Consider the following 27,024-nt stretch of genomic DNA (forward strand, 5'->3'; position numbering starts at 1 on the left):
ACCTTTACACGTTTGAATGCAGGAGGTGAACATTTAGTAAAATATTTAGAGTCTAGTCTAAATATTAGGTCAGTCTAAGAGGTAGGTCATTGATTTATGGACCTGGCAGGTCATACAGTACTATATACGCATCTGCATCTGCATGATTCAGCAGTCACAAACTTGTCATGGCTGAGTAGTTAATCGTATAATTTATACTTAATCGAACAACTGCATTGCCCTTGTCTTGAGTTGTTTCGGTTTTTTCTTCAAACCCTGTTATTTTTGCAGGCCGATGCCACGGTCACTTTGTTAACCTACAGGAGCTATCCCTGACCATGGTAGCTAGAGCTAGTGGTAGAGTGATGTAATCTGCCCGTATGATCTGTCACCAGATCATATGGGGTGCTCCAGAGCCATATAAGGAGAGTTGGGTCGCCTCCGTTCACTACATCGGGCCAGGTCTTCTACATACTGTAGCCTTCTATTTGCGAATAGTGACAAAGCCCTAAATCTGAAGTTTACGGAATGCACTGGAGTCTATGAGCGTTTGTCATTATTTCGAGTTTACATGAACCACGTGACCGGCGTTGTTTCTGCCACCTCATTGACGTAACTCTCCAATAGAAGGCTCTGGGGTTCTCCCTTGAGACTATACACAATCAAGCTGCTCAGGAAGGCAGCCGCGCTGTGCTCTGTTCACAGTGTTGCCTGAAAAACACGGCAGTCACTGTAATTACGGTAATACTGTTATGTTATGTGTGTTTTTACCGTCCACATTTTACACAATGGTATATGTCGGGACCCGCAAGGGTCTAGTTGGTTCCATTTGTACACTCTCAGAGTTAAACTGAGGATTTTACCGTGTAGATTGGGGTCCCAGAGATTGGTATCAACTGGGGGTCGGGTGGACTAACATTTGACACTGGGGGGTCCTTGAAATTCAAAAGTTTGACAATCACTGGTATAATAGTAAAACTGCTATACCATCACACCTGTCAATGGGAATAACTCTCACATGGAGCCACAGGGATCATTCTACTAGGGCATGGCTGCATCAGGGGATCTATTCCGTGGGGGCAGGAAATCTCTTCAGCCGCATGAGTGCGTTTCTCCTCTGACTTTGACAAGGTTGTATCACCTCGATGTAACAAGGACGCCGGTGGCACACACAGCTATGGAGGTGGGCTCTTTGTGAGTCAGTGCATCTGCAGTATTAATCATATAAACATTTCATCAGCATCCTAGCATATCAAATATCCCATCATATCAAATGACTATGCACTGCTATGTAGGTGTATGATAAAAGTATGTATGATCTGTATTATATAGATATGCAAAACATGCATGCACATGATCCACACCAAAGTAGAAAAGCAAACACAAAGGAAAAAGACAGACACTCGTGCACACACATCCCCGAAACTCAAACACACGCACACACGCACAGAAACACACAAGCACTCAGAATATGAAGCAGCAATCAGACTGTCTCAAGAGGATATCTTCCAGATTTCATTAAACTAAATGCAACCTATCTGAATAGGAGAGGGCCTTCTTTGTAATAAATAATTGCGTCTTTGCCATGAATAATGGTTTGAATAGTGTCAGGGAGACATCCGCCTCTGGAAGCTTTGGATTACAAAGTTCCCTTTCCTGTTTTCTATGCAGCAGGAAATGAGTTAGGCTATAAATTATCTATTGTGGTGAGAAGACAAGAGTGAGAAATGTAGTTTCTAGTGGTCAAGATGACTTGTCAAGATGTCAAGATGAGTCTATCAGGCCTCACTTGCCTCTCTTTCTCTGTCCAGTTTTACATTGTAGAGTCTCTCTTTGTACATTTCTCCCTCTTTGTTTCTTAGTCTCTATCTTATAGCCTTTCCATCTGTCTCTGTATCTCCCAAAGTGTATCTCTAAAGCCAAATTTATACTTACAGTAGTTGCATGCCAGTGTTGCACAATCTACAAGCTCACAACGCATCGCAGTGCAATATGCTGTGAGCTTGTAAAGTATATCAGACACACTGAGAGAGAGAGAGAGACACACACACACACACACACACACACACACACACACACACACACACACACACACACACACACACACACACACACACACACACACACACACACACACACACACACACACACACACACACACACACACACACACACACACACACACACACACTCTCGCTCTCTCTGTCTGATATCTCGATATTCTGACCTCTGGGACTGATCAATATTGATCTGATGCCACAGCACTTAGTGGGCAAAGTCATGAGATAGATAACTGAAGTCTGATATGATGATATTTGAGGGTAAACGCTATCCATTTCTTTTAAACACTGTGGCTTTTATCAGCTCTGGAGCCATCAAAAGAGCTATTGTTTTCTGGAGCAAGCTACTGTACTTTTTTGTAAAATGTATCTATCTATCTATCTATCTATCTATCTATCTATCTATCTATCATGTGGCATTGACTGTAACTAGCATCTGCAGACCATCTTGGTTGTTCTGTTCTAGAACGTGATGATACAGTACGTGATTTCTCTCACCTGGGTACTGTGGATGAATTGAGCTATAAAGTGGAGCGATGCAAGTATGTTGTAACAGGTTACCTCCCGGTCTGTCTTGTGACAGAAAATCTATGTGCTTGTGGTTATGAGGCACTCTGTAGATTTCCCGGAAGGGGCGAATACTTTTTATGTCAAAATGGAGGCAGTAAAAGCTCAACATGGGAGGGCTATTGATTGATTGATTGATTGATTGATTGATTGATTGATTGATTGATTGACATAAACAGATGTACAACAACAAAAACATTGCACAAACGTAGTCATTAGGATAACACAAAAAAAGCTCTAGGGCTTATTTCCATTGTGGTCCCATTGGTGTTAATGTGCGACCTGGTGGGGTGACATATAACAGGGTTAAGCACATTACCATCTACATGACATAAGGTAAATCAAAATCTCTCCTGTATTCTTTACACCTTGTTGAAAATGTCAGTGAGCTGCTCACAATCACAATCAGTCTGATTGCCACTGAAAACACATTATGAAACGTAACCTCTTAAGTCCTATTAAAATTTTTTTTTAAATTGCCAATATACAAGCTCCCAATGTGTCGCATTGTGAGCTTGTAGATTGGCTATTTTTGAACATTTCTGAAAGTTTTTGGCTATGCTGTACCTATAATGACATGCCCAAAATAGAGATACCAGGTTGAAAGTGGTTAATGACAGAACATCTTAATATAAGCTCAGCAACTTTCATCGCAATCTACGTAGGAATTTTTAAATCTTGTTTGGGAGAAAAGTGGGTGCATGTGGAATGCATGGCCTAATGGGGGTGCTAGAGGAAAGATCATGGGGTCACTAAATTCAATAGGAACCATCCTGCTGGGAGTATAAAGGTGCTCATGCCAAAGGGAAAATTGCACCCATAATCACAGAACTTGTAAACCAGCATGTTATGCATGATAAGCTGCAAACAGCTTTAAAATGTTGGTCCAACCGACAGAGTGGCTTATACAACTAGCTTATACCCCAGTTAATCTTTCTTTTGATACAAATTTCCTCGTGGGTGGGTTTACGGTGGGTCTCACAAATGTAGGGATTTGATTGGCCAACCCAACCCATCGGCCATCAAGCTTCGCATGGTGTAGTGAAAATCAAGGTGCTGCCTCACAGTTTGCTATTTTAGAAGCTTAATGTGGCTTAATGATATCAAATCAAAATAGACAGGCGCGCGGGAAGTCCTTAATACCTAGGGGGGCTGTGCGTCGGGGGGCACTCCTCGCGCCCCTGCGAAGCGCGGGCGCGCGATTTTTTTGCGATTTTTTGGGGGTTTTCTGTGTTTTTCCCCACACAAAAAGGCAGAAAGACAGTGTAAACACCAGGTTGAAGTTTATCCATGACCGTAACAGACTGCTATGATCCATAAAATATATATATATTATAAAAAATAAAATAAAATAAAACTTTTTTTTTTTTTTTCTTCCCATCACCAGGGGGGCTGCTCCCATCACCAGGGGGGCTGCAGCCCCCATAGCCCCCCCCTTCCCGCGCCACTGAAAATAGATAAATTCACCTTTACTTCAGGCAACTGTTGGACACACTGACAATGTAAAGTGAAAATTAATTTTATACTGTAATAAAAACACGTGTTTCAGCAATAGAAAGTGAATGGAAATGGCTGAGCTTAACAACTTAAAACTGATGTGAAATTAGTCTGGGGAAAACCTTATCCCATGCCCTCATTTATCGTTATATCTAAAGAAAAAATGATAAAAGGCACAAATTGCCCCAGCACTAGCTTAATGTGGTTTAATTCCATAACTAAATAGACAAATTCTGCTTTTATTCAGAAAACTAGAGGATATATAAATGTATTGTTATAATTATGTTCATCAACATATCATTCAGTCAAATCAGTCATAAAAAGAAATAAATAAATAAATCATTGTTACCCATATACGGCTTGGTCCCAGCAATAGAGGTGGCTTTCAGGTCCTCCTTGACAATAGCTGCAATGTTGAAGTCCGTCAGATGGACATGCCCTGGAGAACAGAGATAAAAATGCATAAAGAAAGTGGTCTCCACCTCTCTGGACACAGCTTCCGTATCACACAACTACCAGAGCTATGAAGTGCCAATCACAGTCCTTTTCCACTGCCATCCCTGTGTACTTAAAGCCACCCTCCAGTCTTTTTTGGTTTCCAGTGCCAACTTGAAGTGCTATACATTGATTTCAATTTAGACAATAGATATTTTGTCTAAATATATACAGACATCTGACCTCTTAACACTTCTCTTCTCTGATCTTTTCCTGAAAAGCCTTTTTTCTCCCTTTGTTGTGCCTGATTTGCGTTTTAGTGTGAAAAGAGGCCAATTCGCACCGTGGCACCATTTCACACGGCAAATCCTCCCCTTTGTCCGTGACAATTCTTGGACAATTCACTGAAGGTTAATTGACGTGCCAATGGCAGGGTCTCTGAAGATTTGTGCAAAAAAGATTTACATTTTACGCAGTCCTTGAAACAGTATTTGGATAAAAGTGATATACTGATCATATCTTTACATCAAGTAGGCTACATTATTCCCACTGACACACCGACTTTGAATTGACGGTGAGAATCGACCTGCTAGTCCGCCTGGTTGCCATGCTGTAGCAGTTGCTAAATATGATTTCAAGCCACAACCCCCTTGTCAATCCCACTGCTCTACTGTGCTCCCTCCTGCTGCTCTACTGTGCTCCCTCCTCCAGGCGCTCTGCCTGTTGCTTTGCTGCCATTGCTGACGGGTCCATCTCCACCTCCTACGGCCTGCTCCCCTTGTGTGCCTGCTGTCCTGCTGCTAGCGTGCCTCCGTCCCAAGTGCCTCTTCTGGGAGTTATTTTTTGGGTCCTTTATTTAACCAGGGTAAATCACATTCAGATTTCCATTTCTTTTTCAGGTGGGCCCTGGGGCCTTTTCAGCAAAGCCCTGCTTCAGAGTCAAACAGTTACACACATTGACACACGGGAGCTGCCAAACCACTGTCTTATACTGTTACACTGGAGCAGTAGGGGGTTAGGTGCCTTGCTCAAGGGCACTTCAACTGCGGGTGTTGAGGGAGGGGTGACTGTTGGTGATTCACCCAGATTTTTTCTGCTGGCCCGGGGATCCCTCTCCCGCTCACTCAAACACACAAACTGAACTGAATGAGTTCAAATGAAAATACCACTTGCATTGTTCAATTTGTTTTCGCTATGGCACACACATGACCTGGTTGGAATTTGGGTCAACGGACACAGATCATTTTGTTGTGTCTGAAACATGTCGAAACCCTCTAATGTAAATAACTACAGGCCGATCTCCAAACTGTATATTTCAACAAAATTACTTGAAAAGCTTGTAAGCAATCAACTGCCATTTTATCCAATCTGGATTCCCCTACTTGTAATCAAATGTCATACGATGAATAGCCGATCTATAAGCTTGTAGATCTGCTTACTTTCGTTTGAAAATCTTTGATTATGCCCAAAATAGGGATGCCATGGTTGCTTAATCCATTAATCCAAGTAATAACTTCCCAAAGAAAAGTAATTGAAATAGTTCTCAGGCATTCTCATTGATCGCCAGTTATCTTTTAAAACCCACCTCTTCAATATGGCTTTCCCCAGCTAACTCCACCCCCCCCCCTTCTCATCACTCCACTGTTTCCATTCCTTAGTCTTAGCCTTTTCTTAGTGTTTTTTCCCCTAATAAACTCCCCATAAGTTTTTGCCCTGCATACCGAGCACTTGCTAATGTGTGTGTGTGTGTGTGTGTGTGTGTGTGTGTGTGTGTGTGTGTGTGTGTGTGTGTGTGTGTGTGTGTGTGTGTGTGTGTGTGTGTGTGTGTGTGTGTGTGTGTGTGTGTGTGTGTGTCAGAGAGAGAGAGAGAGATAGAGAGATTGGGAGAGAGCATGCACTCCTGACAATTTGTCTTGCCGCATAGCAATTGTTCGGTTGAGTGGGTGTCCTCTTTTCTGTTCATCCCTCCTTTTTTTCTCCCTTTCTTTCCCCCCCCCCCCTTTCTTTACACCACCCTTCTCCCCTCTCATAGGGTTTCTTCTCATCACTTCTTTGTTTGCTTCTCTTCACTCCAGCCTCGCTCCATCCCTCTCTTTTGCCCATCTCCTCCCCGTTGCGTTGCAGACAGATTCAGGGCAGTGAGTCTACAGGAAGTCTCACCTCATGAGCATCTATCTATATTAATGGTTCTCAAACTTTTAAATTTCAAGGCCCCCTAATAACTCTTGGAGAGCTATCGGCTTTATGTGATAATATATTGCAACATGTGCGTACAATGACACATTCATATTCTCCCCATCCCACACTTAATTCTAAATAGATTTCTGTCATAAAAATGCTCTGTAATCTGCTAAGCCTGATTATTAATTCCTTGTGTCAATTTTGTTTATCAATTAAAGATTTTCTTTTAAAAGTGCCGTGCTTTTCGCTGCCTACACCAGAGAGAGAGGGGGGAGGAGTAATATATCATTATTGCCTGTCTTATTAAAAAGCCAAAGCCTACGTCTCTTAGATTAAAACAACTGCCTATTAATTTCAACTTGTATTGATTGTGTTTTGTGCGCATGATGCTGAAGGGCATGAAGTGGGGATTTTTCTCTGCCACAGGAGGGGGCTTGCGCTCTGCACCCCACACGCCACAACCCCTGGTCTAAACGTCTTCCCCATGGCTATGCCTGTGTCTATTAGTTACACTCAAGAAGAGTGGCTTGCCCCAAAACGTCCATGTGGCAATTAAAAAGTCAATTTGTGGTGCTGCCTTAGTCTTTCTTTTTCATTGTACTTTAAAGATAAACACGAGTTGAGCACATAGTGTTTTATTTAAAACTAGAAAAGTATGCTCCTCGGAGTGCAGATCCCCACCAGGCCCGGTTGCCTATCCAGGGCTGTGTTGCGATCTGTTATAGCACCACCATGAGGCCGATTTGAATTATTTGGGGGCAGAGGCTCTTCCTTGGCCTACTGCAAGTGTGCGTTTAAAGTTTCACACCGATCAGCCCAGCAGTGCCCGAGATTTGCTGCTCACAGGCAAACAGACAGATGGACGGACTCACAGGAGTGAAAACATAATTCTTCACCTTCAGCCGTGCCAGCCTGGCGGGGATAATAAAATACAACACCATTAAAATATAATGGCCAGATTGCCATGAAACTTTTCATGCTTTGTGACACCATGACATTTCCTCTACAGCCACCCTCAGGCCCAAAATGTCAAAATACTGCATCGCACACAGCATATCTCAAGTACAAACCATTTCAACTTCAACACAGCACTCATCAATGTCACTTCAGAACCCTGTGAAGCAGAGGCGGGACCAGAGAGAAGTATCAACGGTCTGTCCGTCTAACAAAGATTATGGAGCAACTTTACACTTGATGCTAATGCTAACGTCTCAACGAAAACAGGTCGACACTCTGCACTAAATAGAGGTTGCCGCAGGTCTCCGGTGGACAGAACTGGGACAGAGACAGTAGGGGTGAGGCCCAGAAAGGAAGACTCTGGCACCATTCAGTCCTTGGCCTGTAGGCATATGCTTGGTTCTGGTATACATCTTCTTAACCACTATCCATGCATTGGAACATGCCCTACTTTAAAAAGAATGATTCTACTGTAAACAGAGAGTCGGGGAGTTGCCAAGTCCAGACAGATGGAACACCTTGGCAGAGAGAAGGGTCATTTTTTGCCAACGGTCAATAGTCTCACCCAGGGTGAGACTGATGGTATGACATGCCCCTCCCCCCTGCCCACTTCAATGCAGCTAATCAAAAAGATGTGAAACTAGAAAAAGTGCTCCTCGAAGCACAGGTCTCCGCCATGTCAGGAAGTTTTTTTTGATAATAAATCGGTAAAATCAGGCAAAAATAAGAATTAAATAACATAACTCTAACCTAACCCTAATCCTAACCCTAAAACAGAAATAAATAAACCAAAAACTGGGAAAAAAACGAACCCAATCCGCCCAGAACCGTAAAAAAAAAAAGCGCGCGCGTGTGGGGGGTCGAAGGGTGCGCATACCGCACCCTTAACCTAAAAGGTCTTCCCGCGGCTATGGGTTATTGTGGGCCAGCAATGTTCGGAATTCGCCAATCAGGATGGAATATGAAAATTCAACTGACTACAACATTTGTAGGAGTAATATAATTTTTTCTTCCTGGTGGCACTATAATGTTAAAAGGATGGCATTTGTTCCTCAACGTAGTGCGAATGTGCGTGCAAAGTTTCACCGCAATCGGACGCTGTGTTCATGATCTGTGGCATTTTGTTCAAAACGGGCCACTCCTGCAAACTTTGGAAGCCAATCTTAGCCAATCAGGATGGAATATGAAAAATCTGAAAGACAAGTTTAAATGGCTATAGAGATACTGTGTACCGATTTGCGTAATGTTTGGACAAAATCTGTAGGAGTACTGTCAAATTATTTTTTTTGCAAAAATCAGCCTCCTGGTGGTGCTGTAACAGGCTCATGTGAAAACTTTAGGGCAGAGGTTCAGCTCTGGCATCCAGGGAGTGTGTGTGCACATTTTCGCTGCGATCAAGGCAACGGTGCCGGAGATTAGCTGTTCACTGAAGGACACACGGACAGACGGACGGACGGATAGGGTGCAAAACATAGTCTCGGCCATGCCTTTCAGCCTGGCGGAGACTATAATGAATGTGAACAGGCAATCTGACAGGCAGAGCGACAAACACGTGAAACTGTCACATTCGTCCTCATTTTACACACACGCCCACCCACGACAAGAGTTGAAATGATGAAATGAAAGCTTTTTAAAACGTGTCTTTTCACAATCTATTATTTAGAGCCTTGTAGGCAGGAAATAGCTTTTTTTTAAGGTATTTTTCATTTACAACTCTACTCTGTTCACCCTTGTGTGACCGACCCCATGTAACATGAGCCAGGGACATAACAAAGAAGGACCAACAAACAATCAAAACAAGACGGGTCTGTAACAGCATGGCCTGTGTTGATGACTGTGTTGAACTCTATATTTGGGCAAGATCGATTGATCGATTGGTGTGTCTGACAATGATGAATTCACAAAATGGGAGAAATATTCACACCCCAAAAATATATTTATTTGGTTTAGATTATTTACATATATTTGGATATTTATTTCCTTGGCCTACAGGCAGTGTGCACTAGGGCATTAACGAATAGTGATTTATGGTATTCGAATTATTCGACCCAAAAGTATTCGAATAGTCGATTATTCGGTTTGATTATAAAAAATTAAAAAATTATTATTATTATTTATTTTATTTTTATTTTTTTCAATGGCATTGATGACTCGACTCAAGGAATGCGAGTTGACGTCACACCAGAGCTCACAGCTGCGTGTCTGCTCTAGAAAAGCCACAAAAAAAAAAGAATCTTAAAAAAAAAAAAAAAAAACAATGTTTTTTTTCTTTTTCGAATAATCGAATAGTGGTGTGATAGTCGAATAGTCGGTTTGATATTCGAATATTCGAATATTCGACTATTCTGTGAATGCCCTAGTGTGCACATGACATTTGGCGCTGACCGGCCCAGTAGTTTGCAAGATTAGCAGACAGACAGACAGACAGACAGACAGACAGACAGACAGACAGACAGACAGACAGACAGACAGACAGACAGACAGACAGACAGACAGACAGACAGACAGACAGACAGACAGATAGACAGACAGACATGGACGGACACATACACACACACACGCACACAGACACACGAATGCTCTTCTAGACAACGATTGTATACTAGATTATGTATTCCATGTGTTTGTACAGAATGTGTGAAATAACCCAGACAAACATGTTCTCCCTCGGCTGGTCTGTGCCGCCCGGGGGCCCGTACGACATTTAAACAATGCAACCTCACACGAGCATGAGTAAATTGTTTTCCCGTGTAAATAATGTAAGGCAACTCCCTGCAGGGAGGAGGGATTTTCTTCCTGGAAAGTGGCGTGACATCAATGATAGAAGATAATATAGAATATAAGGTATATTTAAAGAGGAAGGAGGTGTGGGGGTGGAAGGCAGAGGATGCTACTACCAAGGAGTTCAAGGAGTGCTCACTTGTATTTTGAGGCCAGCCATTCTTTTAGTTTAGTTAGAATTTTGGGTAGGGAGTCAAAGATCTATTAATGGGTTTTGGTACTGTAGGTCATTCCACATTGTGGTGGCAGCATAGTAGAATGCATTTTTCCCCCATGTTTGAGCCGAATTTGGGGCCAACGAGGTCAGTTGATCTCCTGTTGGTGTTATGCCCGTGGGCATCACTCACTCTATATCTGGGCACTGATCCTCTCAATCTCTTGCTGTAATGTTTGCAATTTGTTAATAAAGAATTACAAAAATAATAATAATTATAGTCACCCTGCCCTGATCGCCTGATGTCGCTGCAGAGCAGCAGCATACAGTTAACCCGCAGACTTGAGTAAAACAGGGTGAGGGAGGGAATGAGAGGGGACCAGGGCTTTAGAGCACTGGTTCTGTGCTCTAAAGAAGCAGAATATGTATTAGGCCACAGACCCCCATCTGAAAACATTTTGTGCCACAGACCTCCATTCAAGTTTTGTGTTGTTAATAATAAATAAAATAATCATTAAATTATTTTTGAAAATAGCAGATCTACAATCTCACAACTGATGTTAATGCTATTTTAACTATTTTTGCTGGGGATCCCCTGTAGCACCCTCAAGTACCCCTAGTGGTCCCCAGACTCGATGTTGAGAACCAGTGCTTTAGAGAGAGAGAGAGAGAGAGAGAGAGAGAGAGAGAGAGAAATCGTGCATGTGTGTGTGTGCATGCATAAAAGTGTGCATGTGTGTGCGTGGTATGCATCATGGCAACCGAATTCTTATCAACTTTGTCATAACATCCAGCACAACCACCTTATTAACATATTGATGAAGGCTAATCAATCTCTCTTTGTCTGTCTGCCTGTGCTGGCATTTCCTTTGTTCACATCAGGAACATTGCTGACAATTTACGACAAAAGATTGCCTTTTTATATGGAAATAAAGCCAGTTATCCTTTATTACGTAGGAAGAATATTGTTGAATCAACTTTCCTACCGATTCTGGATATGGCGATGTAATTTATATAGACAAGCTGCTGCCTTCACTTCACCTTAGATTATGTTTACCACTCTGCCATGAGGTTTATTACTACAGCTATAATACTCACCAATGTATCCTGTATGATAAGGTCGGTTGGTCTTCTCTGTCTGAGAGACAATAATCACTGATATCTGTATATCGTTGCTGTCGGGCAGAAAACCTTGTCTCCATATATCCACTAAATATTAACTACATTGGAACCATTTCAACACCGCTTCTTTTTTCCATTTCCTGAAAAGTAACAGTTTTGGACATACAAGGTTTCTGTCCGATAGCCACGATATCTATAAAGCCCTAGGCAGAAAGTTACCATCGACATTGCATTAGAACTCTGGTCCACTTTTAACCTTTTTAACTCTCCAGTGGCTGGTTCTCTGGGTGCCTCATGGTAGAACTGATTTGGGTGAGACTGCTTTTAGTGCTAGTGCAGCAGAATCCCTCAGAATGTCCTGCAGCATGACTTAAAACTGAATTATCTTGTTCCACCTGGTCGCTTCGCGATTATGCTAGAAAATCATCCATTACCTGACCGTAGAGGTTTTACTTCTGTATACCGTTGCTCTGTATTGTTGATGCTCTTGTTTTTCTTTTTGCCTTGTATAGCTGTACACAACAGTACTATTTATTTTCCTTACTCTTTACCTGTGGCGACTGAATTTCCCCCATGGGATAAATGAAGGTATCTATCTATCTAATGGTTTTAGATGGGTTTGTTGTTTATTTGTACGTTTACTCCTTTGATTCTGTTTATTCTCTTTAACCGTTCATTCAACTGTTGAATATCATATTTAGAAAAGGTTTCAGATGGGAAAAAAGAGATCAGGGGAACCTTCTGAGAGCTTCCTGGGCAAAGATTATTGACTTCAAAATCTCAAAATCGTCCCGGATTGACCGCTCCGACACGTGTGTTAACCCTTGCATTGTGTTAGAAAACTGCATCCACTTGTGGTGTTAGCGGGTCAAATTTGACCCGTGATTTAAATCAGCCCAAAATACAAAAAAAAAAGTATTTTCATTCTTTTTTTTCTCCCACCTCATAGCTGACTTGTAATGCATTCATATCCATGTAAACACTTTTTAAAATATTATGTTGGGTTAGGGCTAGGGTTTCATCTTTCAATATATCTCGTTTTCTATTGTAAAAATGTTAAAATTCACTCATTACATTTCCTATAATGAAGGCAATGGATAATGATGTTATCTAGCTATAATAGAATAATTAAGAATAATAATTAGAACACACTTCCAAAAAAAATAATACAAAAAATACTTGTTTTCGTTTTTTTAACAAAAAAAATGTAAAATTATTAAAAATAGTGACACTAGTGGTGTTAGGGTCCGAAATGACCCGTATACCATAGAAGGTAAAAAGTCATTTATTTTTCATAAACGCAAACTTTATTTTACTCCTGATAGCAAATGCTAATTGAGGACAAGTCTCTCTCACTCTCAAACATGTAAACATTGAATATTGACAATTTGGGGGGGACTGAGCCACACTTCTTTGCCGGGTCATTTCGGACCCTAACACCACAAGTGTCACTTTTTTTTTGAGACCATCAGAATTAATTAAAATGATGATAAAAAATGTTGTTGCGTTAAAATGGCTATTTCTGAGGATATCATGAAGCCTCGTTCCAATAAAGAAATGTAAAGGGTACTTTTTACCTATTCAAACTTGAAAACGGGTCAAAAAAGACCCTAACACAATGGAAGGGTTAAGTGGTCAGATGGGTGGGCTGCGAACGCTTTCAAAATGTTCAAGTGGGCCCTGATCCAGGACCATATCAATGGACTTGTCTCCATTGTATTCCATAATGGTGATACGTGTTTGTTTATCTCAGTGGGGTTGCGGTCACTAAGTATTAAGTCTGGGTTTCAATTCATTTTCTGGCAGTTGGCTGGAAAGTAGCAAGGGCTCGGCCAAAAAACCTTGGCACTCCTGTCTACTATGGCCATTATGGCCAAATGACTGTATGTCCATATAGTTACAGTAGTCTGTCTTGGTGAAGTGATTGATATGAAGATGTTATCTTACCGTGCTCATCCAACAGGATGTTGTCTGGTTTGATGTCTCTGAAAAAGAAAAAGAAAACAGACAGAAAACACAGTGCCATTAGTTTAATTGGCTACTAAATCACTGTGTGTGTGTGTGTGTGTGTGTGTGTGTGTGTGTGTGTGTGTGTGTGTGTGTGTGTGTGTGTGTGTGTGTGTGTGTGTGTGTGTGTGTGTGTGTGTGTGTGCAATCAGTATAGTAGAGCTCTTTCTGGAGATGACATCTACTGGGTAAACAGCTCTTGGTGTCATTTGCAAGGAACAACAAGACGTAGGCTAGTCTGTTGTACGTCTGTATGCACTAGTGCGTTGTTACCATGACAGTCAGGCAGCCATCTGTCCCTCATGTTTACTGAATCAACGGAAATGCAACAATGCAAAGTGGCACTAGGCAAACATATTATGCCAGTGTCACCAGTGGCGTAACGCAGAATCGCGGGGCCTCCCCACGGGAGTTTCACGCGCGCGCGCATGTGCGTGCACAACCTGCGCGCGTGCAGTATCAACCTGCGGGCGCGCGTGCAGTATCACGATCCAACCCCTAAGCTGGGCTTAAACACACAGACGCCCGTCAAAGCAGCTTCATCCACAAAACACAGGAAGATGATGAATACAAAGAGCGGAGACGCAGAAAATGAAGCCAGATAATGATGCTGAATCCCTGATTCCTAACGCTCAGAATCTTTCCACCATCTAAAGTAAAAAGCCAAACCTTTCCTTTCCTGTCGTATATTATGCTATCGTGAGAGGCTGTTGTATGAGAAGTACCAATGATAATCAATACACACAGGTTAATACGTCTTTGTTTGTTTGTTTGTTTCTTTCTAAAGTAAGTGCAAGTTTGCTTTATGTTGCATCTTGTGTACGGTAAGAGTACAATTATTTTGTTCTGGTTTTCTCAGACATTGTAGCAGCAATGAGAGTAATTGTAAACATATACAACAACAAGGAAATAACAAAAAAGGAATTATCAGAGAATCAAAGAATAGCAGGAGTATCAAGACAGTTTGTCTATTGGTCCTATAGCACTTAAGGTGCTTGAAGGTACTTTGTCCAAGGTTCTCACTCCTAAGTTATAAACTTCTTTCTTTCTTTCTTTCTTTCTTTCTTTCTTTCTTTCTTTCTTTCTTTCTTTCTTTCTTTCTTTCTTTCTTTCTTTCGTCTCTCATCCCCTCTACTGTACATGCACACACACTACTTAATGGCATACTAGGTAACTTTTTCAACAAAACTAAAGTTAAATTGTATATCTTTTGTGAGTGGCAAAAGTTTCACAACACCCACTCCATGTATTTCACCCCCGGAAGCCTTTTATTTATATATTTTCTATTGAACGTGGACTGGGGGGACTTTCCCGGGGAAATGACGTCATCTGGCCGGAAAACGGAGGTGGAAATGCACTGGTTTCCTGTTTGGCCAGGAACTACCACAACGGTTTCCTGTTTGGCCAGGAACTATCGCGCTAATAACAAAAAGGAACCTCACGCTGATTTTAAGAGAATGTAGGATTGGAAGATCGAAAAAGAACAGAAAAAGAAAGCACAGCTCATGGTAACTAATGCTCCACTGGCTAAGAGAAACTATCCGTAGATAGTATAAAACAATTAAAAGATCGCTTTTTGAAACGCTTCCGGCTTCCGGTGAAAACGAATGGAATTCTGGGTAATCGAGGACTATGGAAATTGTATGCAGTGACGGTAGTGACCAGCAGAGGTTGCTAAAAATCGTTAGTTGTGAATTTGCATTGTACAACTTTAACATCATACTATGATAAGGCTCTCTGTCTCCCTGCTATCAGTCATTCAGACCAGGCTTTTCTCTCACATCTCAGTCAGTCACATCACACTGCCGGCTGTCGTGTTTAAATGAAGGCAAATAAAAGTAAATCACTGTGTGTGCGTGTGTGCGTGCGCGCGTGCGTGCGTGCGTCACAACTGTGTCATAAATGTCACAGTTGTCAGGCAGGGTTTCCCCGATACAGACTGACTGAGTCTGGAGACTGAGCGCTGTTGAAGATCTGCTTCACCTGCGCACGATCAGATGGGACGGAATTCATTCAGCTTGATTTGAACTTTTGTTCTTGATGATTTAACTATACATTTGGGGCCATAGAAATTGTACAAATGTCCCCTATTTGTGATATTTGTCTACCATCTTAACCACTTAAGCCCTATAAAGCCGTATGGCACATAGAAATACCCAGGCGTGTGTGTTTGTGTGTGCGCGCATGTGTGCGTGCGTGCGCGTGCGTGTAGAGTAAGTTCCTGACAGTGCACAGAGGACAGTGGAATAGTAATGATGGACAGCTAAGCAGATAGGAACAGACACGACTTTGAACAGACAAAATCCGGGTTGGTGCCCTGGCCTGCATCAGTTGCCCCAAGGCTTCAGTCAGTCTGTTCTCTCTGTTCCTCTTTAAACACAACATCAGTGCGGTTCAGTGTTCAGTGTTTGAAAAAAAAGAATGTTCAAAGTTTTTCACATTCTTTTTGGAAAGTAGGACCTACCAGCTCTACCAGCTCACAACGGGTCACATTGCGACACATTGTCAGCTTGTAGATCAGCTATTTTTACCATGTGACACCATCCTATGACAAAGTATAAATTAGGGTGTGTTTATCTTCTCTCTCATATTGTGTGTGCATTTGTTTATTTATACTGTAAATGTATGCTTTAGAATCAGAATCAGAATCAGAATCAGTTTTATTGTCACATCACAGGTTTACAAGGTAAAAAAGTGGGTGAAATTCGTTTTTGTACATCGTTCCCATCGCAACGTTAGTTTCCATAGAAAGAAGAGGGGGGGGGGAGAAGAAGAGGGGGTGGGGGGCAAGTGGGAAGGAGATCAAAACAAGAGAGCAACAGAAGGCCAGACAAGTTATCTACATATTTACAAAGTACCTGAGATAATAAAAAACTAAGGTGCCTGAGCATAGCAGCAATGTATGTATACTGTGCATGTTATACTTATACTGTGCATGATATACATATGGACGTTAAGGTGCTTAGAGGAAAAGAGCACAATAAAAAAAAGACAAAAAAAGTCAGTGCGTTATACATGGGATTAAGGTGCAAAAGGTCAGTGCGTGTCCACCTAGGGTGGACTGACCCTAGTATAATCCGCAAGTAGCTCCATGAGGGAGTGCAACAAAAAGTCATTTGTACCTGGTGTAGTCCACAGGTGTGTCCGAGGGGGAGCTAAGTCCAAGTCATTGTCCCTGGTATAATCCACAGGTGCGTTCAGGAAGAGCCAGAAAAGTCTGCACCGCCTGTTGTCAGGCTGCTGAACAAGGCCTATGCCTCATTCAGGCTTATGCCTCATTCAGCATTCTGACAGCAGCCGGATTAAAACTGCACCGTAGCCTGGTGGTGGAACTCTTGATACTGCGGTAGAGCCCCTTGCCCGGTCAAGGTCGTTGTAGGGGTTTGAACAGTCTGTGACTTGGGTGGTGCTTGTCCTTGATGATGCGCTTGGCTTTGACCACGCACCGCTTTTTGTACAGTTCCTGGAGCGCTGGGAGCTCGCTTCCCATTATCCGCTCTGCAGATCGCACTACTCGCTGTAGGCTGATCTTTTCTCGGGCAGTGCAGTTCCCGTACCAGGCCGTGACACAGCCTGTTAGGATGCCTTCAACAGAACTGTTGTAATACAGCCTGAGGATGCGATGTCCTACTCCGAGCTTCTTCAGGCGGCGGAGCCAGTACAGTCGCTGCTGAGCCTTTTTCCTCACGTGTGTGGTGTGCGTCTCCCATTTGAGGTCCTCCTCGATGTGTACTCCGAGGAACTTGAACTCGCTGACCCTTTCCACTGCAGCACCGTCGATGAGGATGGGCGCATGGTCTCTCCGCGGCCTCCTGAAGTCCACGATCAGTTCTTTGGTCTTGTCGACGTTAAGAGAGAGGTTGTTCTCCCGGCACCAGAGTGCCAGTGAGTTGATCTCCTCTCTATAGTCAGACTCGTCGTTGTTGACGATTCGGCCTATCACTGTCGTGTCGTCCGTGTACTTTATGATGGTGTTGGAGACATGTGTGGCTATGCAGTCATACGTGTACAGGGAGTAGAGGAGAGGGCTCAGCACGCATCCCTGGGGTGCTCCGGTGTTGAGGGTCAGGGGGTCGGATGTGATGCTGCCCATTCTCACCACCTGATGTCGGTTGGACAAGAAGTCCTGTATCCAGTCGCACATGCTTGGGTGTAGCCCTAGGTCTCTGAGCTTTTTGTCAAGTATTGCTGGGACAATGGTGTTGAATGCTGAGCTGTAGTCCACGAACAGCATACGTACATATTTGTCCTTCAGCAGCTTGTTGTCCATGTGCGAGAGGACGGTGTGAAGAGCCATGGCAATAGCGTCGTCGGTGGATCTGTTTTTGCGGTATGCATACTGCCACGGATCCAGCGAGGCAGGTAGCGTGGAGCTGTCTGCTTGCTTTCCGTATTGCTCTCAGTGACAGAGTTTGTGATACAAGAGTTAACACAAGAAAAGTACTGTAGAATGAAATCTGGTTTTCTTTGATTTAGGATTATTCAATGAAACTGCAGTGCATTTTATGGCTGTTGATCTATGGAAAGAAGCAGCAACATAACTGCACTAATATAACTGTGGTCCCAACTGAAATTTCCCTGTGGGTTCAATAAAGGTCTGTCTGTCCATCTGTCTGTCTACAGTATTCAAGTTGTTGTTGTTGTTTTAGTCGTCTGAACTTGGACAGGTTTGCATTATAAAATGCATTTGAGGGCTAAGGTGTAACAGCAGGTTAGGCTGTGGGAACTGCAGCGACACCGGAGGAGAGTGGCAGATGTGATCCCAGTGCAGGCTGGGGTGGGGGAGTGGGGATCAACCTGAGGCTTTTACCGTTTCAATTTTCTCTCCTTTTCCTTCAGCTCACATAGTTGGTGGTTATGTCAGAGGAGATGTTTTTCTGAAGCTCTTAACTGGAGTGAATTGCAAAGTGAAAAGAGGTGACTGGTGTGTTTTTGTTCCACAGCTTTTAACCACTTTTAACCAATTTCATCCCTACCATGGGCAGGTCTTTATAGGCGAGCGTTAAAACATTCCAGAGATATTACACTTTGATCTTTATGCAATACCTTTGGTCAACCAGTAGGTGTCCCACAGGCTCTGAGTTAGTTATTAACTACATTGGTTAAAATAATGCTTTATTCAACAAGCAAAAAAAGCTATGGATTGCCGATTTAAGCTCACTCTCTGTTTCAGAGCGACTTTCTACAGTTGTCTAAGCAGTAGAAGAATTGTGAATCCAGTTAAACAGCACAGTGAAGTACAAATGGATTTAAAGGAGAATGGACATTGACCTAAGTGCACACATCACAAGCGCTATGGAAAAGGGGGGAAAAAACAACGCTATATATGGGCAAACAACGTTTTAGGTGCAGCCCGGGAGGTCGTTATATATGGTACATGAAAATCATAGACACGTCCCAAATAAAACATGTTTTTAATAATTCACTACAAGAACAAATTTAACAAGAAAGTAGTTCCTGGCTTCCCGAGACTGAGAGCACAAACCAGAAAGAGCAACTTCTTGACAGAGACTACAGTGCATGTTAACTCAGCCAATCCATTGAGATGGCTGTGTGCTAGATGTCAATGATTCCCAAAGAAACACATAGAGAAACTAAACGTAACTGTTAGCTCAATCTCATTGTAACGAAGATACTTAATAGAAATTCATACTTTTTTAAAGCCAGATTTAACTACTACGTCTGTGAACTTCACGTGCTAGCTTAGCTGCTTAGCATAGCGACCAGACTCCAGCACAGATGGTTTTGTAGGAATGGGGAGCGCTTGTTTTCCTTACAAGTCCGAAGCCCCTCAGTCACTCGCCGTCCCATAGACATAAAGGTAGACGCCTCCTCTGACTCTGGGCCGTCTGTATCGCAGCCGCCATATTTGAGGAGGCACGATTCCTGGCTACTGGCCAATCGCAGCGCGTCTTTTCCGGGATTTGGCAGAATCTAGTTGCATAAAAAAAAACAGGATATTTATACAACAAGATTCTGACAAGTCCTGGAAAAGACGCGCTGTGATTGGCCAGTAGTCAGGAGGCGTGCCTCCTCAAATATTGCGGCCGCGATACAGGTTGCTCCAATGAACTGTAGCGGCCAATGAGGTATCTAGGGTTCTATACTGTATCTATGCGTCGTCCTACACGAGCGGTGCTAGAAGCCCCGAATGGGTGGGGCGTGTAAGGAAAACAAGAGCTCCCCTTCCCTCGTTCAGTTACAGATAAGCTGGATCACTGTAGAAACAATTAAAGCACCTGTGATAGATATAAGCTGATATAAGGAGAAGATTATAGTGTGTTTTATCACATCTACAAAACGGAAACCAGCCAATCAGAATCAAGGATTGGTTCTATTCGTTTTAGAAACCAGCGATTCCCAACCTGTGGGCCATGACGATATTGCAAGTGGGCCCCCAAATAACTGGCAAACTACTAACTTAGTACTAAGTTAATAAAAAAATGTACGTAAAAAATTTAAAATCATTTTAATTGTGATACCGATAAATAGGAAATATGAATGTTAGTTCCATTGATCCAAGCTGGAACACAATCGACTGATTGATCAGTAAAACAAACAAGCTCTGAAAATGCACGCGGCCCACCCATTTGACCTCTTAACACGTTAAATGGTCAGATGGGTGGCCCACGAACGCTTTTGAGATTTTCAAGTGGGCCCTGATCCAAAAAAGGTCGGGAACAGCTGATTTAAACTCAAAAGGCCATTCATCCACCTCCTCAAAAAGTGTTATTTTATGTACACTGACAAATTCCCTGCTCTCGTTTCCGCTTCAGTGAACTGGGCAGTGTGTGTGTGTGTGTGTGTGTGTGTGTGTGTGTGTGTGTGTGTGTGTGTGTGTGTGTGTGTGTGTGTGTGTGTGTGTGTGTGTGTGTGTGTGTGTGTGTGTGTGTGTGTGTGTGTGTGTGTGTGTGTGTGTGTGTGTGTGTGTGTGTGTGTGTGTGTGTGAGGGGGCGGGGGGACAGACGGACAAGAAAGGTCAGCCATGTAGCCTTTAATTAGCTGCCATTTGCCTCAAGGAATGCCACTGTGGGAGAGAGGAAGAAGGTTCCAGAGATAGAGATGAGATATTACCATAACTCATTTTTGACCGAAGTTGTAGGTGTCGTTGGGTCACACTCACCATGATCATCATCATGTGTATTTTTCTGGGTGGTTTTCAAGATCTACATGGCTGAAAGAGTTGTGTTACAAAAGTGATGGGTTGCACTCAGACTGGCAAGAGTGAGTTAACTTTTGTATTGTTGTTTCATCTCGATGTCTTTGGCTACAAAGGACAAACGTTTCGGCTATCCAGCCTTCGTCAGTTGTGAGCATGAAAGAGTTGTGAGTATTGTGTACTGGCGCGTGTGTTCAGTCAAATGAAGTTTTTTTTGCACTAAAGCGATAGTGCAGTGGTTAAGGGCCTCCTTGTCGGGAACAGAGTACATCCCTGCAGAATTTAATCTGGAGAGTGTTCGTTCCTTTACCTCCTCCATGCTGTCTTGTTCCCTCAACTTTAAAGAAAATGCAAGTGTCTAGTCCCCATCTTAAGTTGAAAATGTAATTTAAAAAACTGCCCGGGGCACAACGTGACATGACGGTTTGCAGAATGAAAGCTGTTGCTTATAACCAGGAAATAGAAAACGATTGATGCCTTGGGTGTAGAACGCTGATATCCACACACAGTGCACCACCTGATGTTTTAGACTCATCTCACTCTCCATCTGTTTTCTCCTTCTATCCCTCCCTCTCTGCTCTCCCGCTCGCTCACACACACACACACACACACACACACACACACACACACACACACACACACACACACACACACACACACACACACACACACACACACACACACACACACACACACACACACGTGCCCGCACACACACACACCATCCCTCTCTGAGACTCTGTCAGGATGAAGTTGACTGTACAGGAGCTGTCTATGCTGGCGCACAGGGTACGGTCGCCGCCCGTTCATTTCCATTCTATGCGAGCGACAGGGACGGTAACGAAGAAATTTCAAATTCGAGTTCAACTTTCATGCACATTTTGCCACAGCATGTGATGTGTGGCCATAAAGTATACACCTAAACATACCGTCCCAATATGAAGCCTTTGCATTGGTTCAAGGTTTCTTTATTGTTACGGGTAAATACAGTAAAATTACTCTGTTCTGGTTTCCTCAGAAAGGCAAACGATGGCAGATGGTTGCGGTATCGCCTGAAAGAGTGCTTCCCGTCTTGGTACTGCAATGCTGTTTCCAAAATTGTGTCCCAGTTTGAATTTTGCATTCACCCAGACATATCAGTAGGCAGAGATCTCAGATCGGCTGGCTATGCGAGACTACCTAAATATTTGATCCTCAATAAACTGAAGTATAACTGAAAACCAAGCCTTTTGAGCCAGCTCTTTGTTTACTGAATGGAACCAAATGAACTGGCTCCTTGTAAATACTCTAAATGCCCATCAGATTTGACCCAATCTCAATCATGTCCTGTTCATGGTGACTGGCAACTTGGCAGCTGGCCATGCATGACGTCACTCGTTCATTACTTTCGTCCAGTGTGGCGGCCCAATGGCGTCCATTAGCGGCATGAAGCAGATGGGTCTGTCTCCGCTACAGTTTGGTGCAACTGCAGCGCGGGAAAAGGGAGGAGCGCTCTCTCAGGCGATACCTCGACCATCTGCCAACGTTTGCCTCTCTGAGCGATACCTTGGGAGGTGATGTCCTCACAAATGGACATGTGTTACATAGAAACATGTAGCCTGCAGTATGTTCTACCGCTGTCACGCTAGCACAGAATGTCTCTCTCTGGCCCTTCTGCTAAGTCTTATGTCTGTCTTTTTCTTGCTCTCTTGTTTCTTTATTTTTCTTTCTTTCTGGGAGGAATTCCCTGTCTTCCTTCTTTCTTTCTTTCTTTCTTTCTTTCTTCCCATCCCGCTTTCTTATTTTCTCTCCTTGATTTTGTTCTTCCATTCTCTTGTCTATTTCCTTCTTTCTCCCCCACTCTCTTTCACCGTCTGAACTCATACTTCGTCCAGAGACCCAGAATGGTGTCAGTGAATCAGATATGAGAGAAAAGTTGTAATTACTAATCCCATTTACTGCACTCTCCATGAATTTAATCACATCACTTGGATAAATGAGGGAAAACAGAGGGTAGATATGGGAGCTGCTGAAGGATGAATTGAGCAAACAGTTGATAAGCCAACAAACCAGCGAGGCCTCAGCTAAAGGGACCGGGGCAGCGCAGAGTGCAAGCTGATCCTCTTGGCTTTTCTCTCAGTTGACTGACCCTACAAGCTATTAGCAGGATCTAATGGCCTCATTACAGGCATCTATCAGTGGTAGAGGGGTAACTGAACCCCCTACCTGGCCATATGACACGGCACTGATACCAGAGCACACAGACACACCTGGGAGCTGACACTGATACACACATGACACACACACACACACACACACACACACACACACACACACACACACACACACACACACACACACACACACACACACACACACACACACACACACACACACACACACACACACACACACACACAGGCGTGCACACGTATACATGTTATGCACACTTGGGCAAACAGAAACACACTGATACACACAAGACACACACACACACACACACACACACACACACACACACACACACACACACACACACACACACACACACACACACACACACACACACACACACACGTACACACGTACACACGTACACTAAAAACACCCAGTCAGCAAAATCAACGGTTCAGAGTAGCTTTTCCAAAGTCAGACAGACCCTGCCTTTGGAAGCTAACAGTGCCTGCCCTGATAACGAACACTCTCTCTTTCTCACTTCTCACTTCTCACTTCTCACTACGCACGCACACACACACACACACACACACACACACACACACACACACACACACACACACACACACACACACACACACACACACACACACACACACACACACACACACACACACACACACTCTCACACACACACACACACACACACACACACACACACACACACACACACACACACACACACACACACACCCCCACACACACACACACACACACACACAATCCTCCCAGAGACATCCAATTATGCACATACAGTATGCAAAGATGGGCACACAGGTGCACACATTTATGCACGAATACAAAGCTACAGGTGAAAAATTTGAGAACACTAGGGGTCTAACGTAGATCTTTGAAGAGGCACTTACATTACTTGCCTGACATGATTGCACATACAGTACATCTCTACTGTACTGTACAGACAGCTATAGCTACTGTAGCTAGAGATGCATGCTATTATTGTCAAATTCTACCACGACCATAACCCTAAAAGTGTATTCAGGCAGAGTTTGATGGTTGTTGTGTTTTAGGAGCATGTCTCTTCAAGCTGGGGACTGTGTAACAAATGACCCTTCTGTCACACTACACAAAACACTAATATACCAACAAACGCACACATGATAACACGCACGTTTGTATTACTATACTTGTGAGGACGTCAATATTTTAAGAGGGTGGTTTTAAGAATGCCATGTAATTTTCTTCTACAATTTTCAAATTGTAAGCGCCCAACCCCCCACATATGCTTTTACAATAAAACAACCATTTCTCTTGTGACAACCATGAAATTCTAAAGTATAGTAATACAAGACACACACACACACACACACACACACACACACACACACACACACACACACACACACACACACACACACACACACACACACACACACACACACACGTACACTAAAAACACCCAGTCAGCAAAATCAACGGTTCAGAGTAGCTTTTCCAAAGTCAGACAGACCCTGCCTTTGGAAGCTAACAGTGCCTGCCCTGATAACGAACACTCTCTCTTTCTCACTTCTCACTTCTCACTTCTCACTACGCACGCACGCACGCACGCACACACACACACACACACACACACACACACACACACACACACACACACACACACACACACACACACACACACACACACACACACACACACACACACACACACACACACACACACACTCACTCTCTTTCTTTCTTTCTCTCCTCTCTCTCTCTCTCTCTCTCTCTCTCTCTCTCTCGCTAACACCATCCCTCCTCTCTGTCTCATTCTTGTCAGCTCGATCTGTCAAATGAGAACAGCTCTGAACAGTGAGTGCTAACATAAGAACGTGAAAACGTGTGTGTGTGTGTGTGTGTGTGTGGTGCGTATTTTAGTGATGAATGTTCATTTCTTATTCATTAGCACTTCCGGAGTGCGGCTGGATGACATATCTAATTTGGACCTGTGTTCTTCTTCATTTTGGAGAAGAAACCAACAGAAGGGGGGGGGGGGGGGGGGGGCGTACACTGATGCCATCCAGTCAACTCAAAGAACGCCATGGCAAAGAAACCTCACAACACAATTATCAGTGATGAATAATTCACACTCGCTGTTCAGGAAAAAAGTCATTGTGTCAGCTTTGCCTTCTATCTATGCCTAAATGTAAGGACCCATTTGGGTCCATTTTCACACTTATATGGATTCTGGGATTTTGCAGTCTGTCTCGCTCTCTCTCCTGAAAGAGTCTCCTTATGCCTTGTTCAGTCTAGGGATCTCTCTCTCTCTGTAATGTTCCATTCACCTTGTTGCAGAGACCCATACCTGACTTTCCGTGCCTCACTCTACAGTATACAGTACAGTATATGCTGTACATCTGAGAATAGGAATACATCATGTGATGCCTCTTGAATCATGACTGGTGGCCTTGTCTAGTTGTATGTATTTTGTATTTATGTTATGTGTTTGTGATTTTTTTGTATCCTGATGGCTGCTTGGCTCAAAATGAATTTCCGCAAGGACAAATAAAGTATCTATCTATCAAACCTCCTTGCCTCCCTCCACGTCTGCTTCTGCTGTGGGTCTAAAACATTAACATGCTTCATGAATAAAGAATCTCTGAGCGCGTTTCCTGTGAGAAAACGACAAAGGCTTCACTTTAACTCTTTTCAAAGCGTTGTCTGCAACAGACGAGAGACTTGGGAGAGAAAATGTATCCATGATAACAGCTCTCATATTATAAATGTATCCATGATAACAGCTCTCATATTATGAACTAGCCTACTTTTTCATGGCCTTTAGATCCACGATCGTATCACAATTAATTTTTCATGTTGGATTTTAGGATTATTATTATTTTATTATGATTATTTATTAATGAAATATATGATGATGCATTATATGTATAACAACCATTTCTCTTGTGACAAGCATGAAATTCAAAAGTATAGTAATACAAGTAATACACACACACACACACACACACACACACACACACACACACACACACACACACACACACACACACACACACACACACACACACACACACACACAAACACACAAACACACGTACACTAAAAACACCCAGTCAGCACCATCAACGGTTCAGAGTAGCTTCTGCAAAGTCAGAAAGACCCTGCCTTTGAAAGCAAAGTGAGGAGCCAAAAAAAAACAGCTGCTTGCAGCGCCTGCCCTGATAACTCTCTCTCTCTCTCTCTCTCTCTCTCTCTCTCTCTCTCGTTAACACTTCCACCGCCAGGCCCGTAGCCTACGGGCCGATAAATCCAACCGTAAAGCGCCGATCCCGTAGCCTACGGGCTGTGGTGCTTTTTCATTTTTTTCTGAAAAAAAAAACTTTTTTCAATTTTCTATACGGCACATTTCATTGTAACACCACCGGAAACGGAATTATTCGGGATCACGTTTTGCCGATCCCGTCGGCCTCCATTCTAAAGCGCACACTAAAACGCCATTTTCTTCGATTGTAGTTTTTCTCCTCGCTGATCACTGTTTAACATAAACCGTTCTAACTACAACATGGCGGCTCCGTTTGACACGTGGTTTTCACTGGTAGACGCAGGGAGATCTCCGCGATGTATACAAACAGTGCACAGCTCAATCTTAAGGATTTTAACGAGGTCTATGGCGACGTGAAAAAAACAAAAAACAACAATAAAACGTTGGCACTGGTGAGTACATTATGAGATTAACCTCTGGCGGTCAATGTGTTAAAGAGGTGGTGCCCTCCCCCTCATTATCATAACACAACAGGTGTAGGCATGAGGAGGAGGAGGGACTAGGACAGGTGGGTGGTCTTGTAGGAGGAGGCGGAGGGACTGGTTCAGGTGGGAGGTGCTAAGGTGAGAACCAGGTATACTTAATGAACTGGAGGCGTGTCCACATAAAAACATAATTTTAACACTTTCTG

General features: G+C 43.2%; 1 protein-coding gene across 1 annotated transcript in view; it reads right to left on the minus strand.

The window, feature by feature from the left end:
- Positions 1 to 27,024, minus strand: part of stk32a (serine/threonine kinase 32A) — a 143,231-nt gene that overhangs the window by 35,462 nt on the left and 80,745 nt on the right. Inside the window, exons 5-6 of the mRNA XM_080435433.1 lie at positions 13,681 to 13,718; positions 4,453 to 4,542 (exon numbers count right to left, since the gene is read on the minus strand). Of these exons, the coding sequence (XP_080291559.1) occupies positions 4,453 to 4,542; positions 13,681 to 13,718 (128 nt within the window). The remainder of the gene's footprint in view (positions 1 to 4,452; positions 4,543 to 13,680; positions 13,719 to 27,024) is intronic.

This window comes from Gymnoscopelus braueri (genome assembly GCF_963280865.1).
Source record: "Gymnoscopelus braueri genome assembly, chromosome: 8".
NCBI lineage: Eukaryota > Metazoa > Chordata > Actinopteri > Myctophiformes > Myctophidae > Gymnoscopelus > Gymnoscopelus braueri.